The 4,412-nt window shown below is 49.0% G+C and overlaps 1 protein-coding gene across 1 annotated transcript in view; it reads left to right on the forward strand.

Moving 5' to 3' along the window:
- Positions 1-3,134: 3,134 nt before the first annotated feature.
- Positions 3,135-4,412, forward strand: part of ATP10A (ATPase phospholipid transporting 10A (putative)) — a 199,175-nt gene continuing 197,897 nt past the window's right edge. Inside the window, exons 1-2 of the mRNA XM_029952276.1 lie at positions 3,135-3,183; positions 4,327-4,402. Coding sequence (XP_029808136.1) covers positions 3,135-3,183; positions 4,327-4,402 — 125 coding nt within the window. The remainder of the gene's footprint in view (positions 3,184-4,326; positions 4,403-4,412) is intronic.

A 4,412-nucleotide genomic window follows, 5' to 3' on the forward strand; every position in this document is an offset into this window, starting at 1 on the left:
CCATTGCCTAGAGCCTAAGCCACCTCCTAATTTATTGCCTTGCCTGCTCACACTGGGCTCCAAATTTAGCTTCCAGCTTTTGAAAGAGATAATAAGAACTTCTCACCTTATGCCTCTGCTTGGGGCAGTCCACAGCTTCCTGTTGCACTTGGAGCAAATCTAGAGGCCTATCCCTTCCAAAGGCAGGCATGGTCCATGCATGCTGGCCCCTCTGCCCCCCTCCCAGTGGCCACACTCTCCTCCACCCAGACCCACTCTATGATCCCAGACCTGTATCTCTGGCTGGGCCTGTCAGCTGAGCTAGGTGTATGTACCTCTGTCAGACCTCCCCTCCCAGGGCCTGGTGACCACCCCAGGCTTGCCCCTCCCACTGTCTTCAGGCCCCAGCAATTCAAGTTATCATTTGATTAAGCCCTCCTCAACTCTGTTCCTTCTTTTACTCCCCACACTCAGTTCAACATTATATTGTGCTTGCTCTAATACAGCCAGTCCCACCCTGCATCATGCTCATTCCCACATGAACCACCAACTCTTCTCTCCAGGATTACTGCAATGGTCTCTTACTGTCTCCTTGTTACTGACCTATCCCCCCTGCATTCTATTCACACAGCAGCTGGTGATCTTGGAACCTGAGTTTAGTCATAAGACTTCTGTGCTCAAAGCCCTCCAAAGCTTCCCTTCTCACTCAGCTAAAAGCCAAAATCCTTACTCTGATTCTTCAGGCCCTATATGAGCCCACCCTGGGCTTGTCTCTGCTCACCCACTTGACTCTAGACACTGGACCATCTCACTGGGCCTGGAACCCCACACTCTCCTACACTTGCTCATTCTTGCCCAAGATATCTCTGCAGCTTGATTCCTTGGGCCTCTGCTGAGGGCTTCCCAGGAAGCCCCCTCTGACAGCCCTAACTGCAGTAGTCCAGGCACACCCTTCCTGCTGGGTTCCCTGTGCCCCTCCACTTCCTACATCCTTCTTGTTGGAATCAACTTGGGAGACATAGAATTCCTGAGAGCAGGGACTTAGTGGTGTTCAGAGAGTTCTTGTTTAGTTGTTGCCAATGTTAAGGGACACTAATTCCCTTAACATTGTATCTGTGGGGTTTTTCCCACACCACCAACCAATGCTTTGACATCGCTGGGTGTCCTATAATTCAACTCAATTGACACTACTTGGAGACAGTATTAGATCTCACTGGTCAAGGTCTCAGTCCTGCAAGGCTGCCTCTCAACACACACACACACACTTCAGACACTACTCACAAGTTCAGGTTAGCAGGTACTTCTGCTATGGATCAGATGTTCCAACCACACCCACCTTGGATTTAATTCATTTGCTAGAGCGGCTCACAGAACTCAGGGAAACATTTCACTTACCTAATTATCAGTTTATTATAAAGTGACATAAGAGGAACAGTCAGATGGAAGAGATGCAAAGGGAAAATATAGGGAAAGGGCATGGAGCTCTCATGCCCTGTCTGGGAGTGCCACTCTCCCTGACTCTCCGCATGTTCACAAACCTAGAAACTCTCCTCCCCGCTTCCTTTTGGGGTTTTATGGAGGCTTCTTACATAGACATGATTAAAACATGGGCCACTGACAATTGATTTGACCTCCCGCTCCTCTCTCCTCCTGGAGGTCAGTGGAATGGGGTTGAAAGTTCCAACTCTCTAATCACATGGTGGTTGGTTCCCCTGGCAACCAGCACCCATGGAAAGTGCTTTCTAAAAGTCACCTCATTATGATAACTTCATATGACTATGAAGATAACTTTATCACTCTCATCACTTAGGAAACTGGTTTAAGAGCTCTGTGCCAGAAATGGGGATGGAAACCAAATATATACTTATTATTATAAATCAGTGTCATACTGTCTCTTCCTGCTAGAATGTTAGATCCATGAGAATATCTGTTGTCATCAGCAATTCTTCCAAGTCAGTCCCCCGTACCTAGAACAGTGTGCAGGGAAAAAACTGGATAATGAATCAGTATTTACTGAAGGAGGACAATTAAAGTGACTTGTCCAGAGCCCAGCAGCAGGGCCTCATCAGAGCTCAGTGGTCCAGACAGGTAGCTCAGAAGTCATTCATCCAAGCCTGGCCCTGGCCCAGGCAGTCAAGAGTCTGAGATTTTAACAGGCAGAAGACACCCAAGCTCAAACCCCCTGCAGAACAATCTAAGGGAAGTTTTTACATACCAAAGCACATACATCGAAAGAGAAGTGATTCCATGAGGTTCAGTGGATCATGCAGTGTGGAAACCTTCTGGGAGCAGAGTTGTGTGAGGATTTAGCAGAAATACTGCATTTGGATTGGTGAAGAGCAAGTGGGAAAAGATTCTAGGTTTCAGGAGCAGCAGTGTGACTCATGGAATCTTGGAACCTTAGAGCGGAATGTAGATGGGAATGAACAAGGTCTGTTCTGAGAAGGGTAAGGAGACCTCTTGCCCTGGGGCTGGGCCAGAAGTAGGGAGGGGTGGAGTTAAATCAGTAATGTGCTCCCTTAGGCAGCACATATACTAAATCAGTAAGTTGGTGCCAGTTCCCCTGAGGGCCTCAAGGGACCTCCGCCTGAGGAGTCAGCATTTGACTTTGTAAGCAACAGGGGACTCGGGTAAGCTCCTGGGTAAAGAAATGAAGTGAAGGGGTTCAGGAGGTCAAGGGACCACTTTGTCAACATGTGGACTCACTGAAGCAAGGAGACTGGGAGGCAGGGAAACCTACCTAGAGGCTTTGGGACCACATTGGGGATACCTACAGTGATGGAGGCATCTATTGAAATAGAGGGAGCCAGTAGGCCGTGGGGGCTCACTGGGTCAGGTGATGAAGGGAAAGGAGAATCTGTGAGGTCTTAGTCATTGGAAACCAGGGAAGTTGTAGTCCTTCATTTGCTTTTAACACTCAGTTTGGGATGCCCTTGGTTCATTGTGAGATCTGATTTCTTTCCCTGAAAATGCAGGTACTTTAGCCAAATTTTACTCTGACACAGGCCTCTACACCTTAATATTCTACCCCTAGAAATGGCACAGGGGAGAGGCTTGATATTTGGCATGCATCATTTTCTTAGTACCTGTCACTATATGCTCTTTATACTGGATTCCGACGAATATTGTGGTCTGTGGCAAGGCTCTCTGTAGAGATGGGACACCCTGGCATGGCTGGATGGCGTTTGAGCCAGGGTACAGGAGGTAAGAGAGTGTCATGGGGAATAGGTAAGTGATTTGAGTAAAGCTAAGAAGTAACTTATAGCAGGCCTGGAAGGGATAAACCCAGCACCAGCAGAGGCTGCTAAGGTGGTCTCTTGGGCGAAGACAGAGTATCCCAATGCAAGAAGAGAAAGGAGGGGCTGGCCTGCTGGAAGAGGCCAACAGCTCACAGAATCAGAGACAGGCAGTATTCATAATAGCTCTTCTCACCCAAAATCCCAGCCAGAGTCTCCTCAGCAAGAATCTCTGCTTAACTCTGCATTACCAAAGCAGAAGGCTAAATTGTCACAGCTGTGGTTTATCTGGGGAAGAGCGTTACTGCAGGAGTGAAGACTCCTCCATATCCTCTGCCATACCCAGCATATTCTCCTACACCCATCTTTCACACTCGCCCCTCCCTGATTGCCCACCAATACTGAGGGGAGTCTTTGTCCAAATTCATGCCACTTCTGGTCTTCCCCTGTCCTCCCAATAACCACTTTCAATTCCCTGTCACAGTTTCTCATAGAGGCCACCTCAGAACTGCAGCACACGGGGATATTTTAGCTCTCAGGATTTGCCAGACAGGAAACGAAAAATGCTTGCAAACCTGTCTTGCCACTGCGAAATAGTCCTCCCTTCAATTAAAAAACAAAACAAAGCAAAAGCCTATTTAGGAAAGTAAGGAAAGGCGGCTATTATCAGGGAAAGGAAAAAGTTCACCCAAGAAGTGATTCTAAAAATAGGTGGAGGTTGAGTAGAGATAGGCAAAGGTGTAGAGGCAAAGGAATTCCCACTCCTTGGGCTCTCCCCTAAAGCAGATATTCTCCATAAATAAGGTTTAAATCTCGGAGCAGTGGTATGCCACGGCTCATTTGGAAGTTGGCTCTAGCTGATTCCAGGAGGAGGCTCCTAATCCGAGTCCCCACACAGTTTCCCCGTCCTGGGCCCAGGAAGAGCCCGGCAGCTGCCAGGGGACTGCAGAGCCTTTTCTCTCACAATCTGCAGCTTCCTCTCTCCCACCGGAGGCAGGGCGCGTTCGCAACATTCTGGGACTGAACTGATGCTTCTGGGAAACGAAACCAAACTGCTGTAAAGTTTCTAGCTCGGGCTCTTTTTCTTTCCCGCTATCCACGGCATCCCCAGCCGGGCGCGGCGCGAGGCGGGGCCCGGAGCTGCGGCGGCGGAAACGGCCCGGCGGGCGCCAGTACAAGGGGGCTCTGTGAGGCGCG

Source organism: Suricata suricatta, chromosome 9 (assembly GCF_006229205.1).
Source record: "Suricata suricatta isolate VVHF042 chromosome 9, meerkat_22Aug2017_6uvM2_HiC, whole genome shotgun sequence".
Taxonomy (NCBI): domain Eukaryota; kingdom Metazoa; phylum Chordata; class Mammalia; order Carnivora; family Herpestidae; genus Suricata; species Suricata suricatta.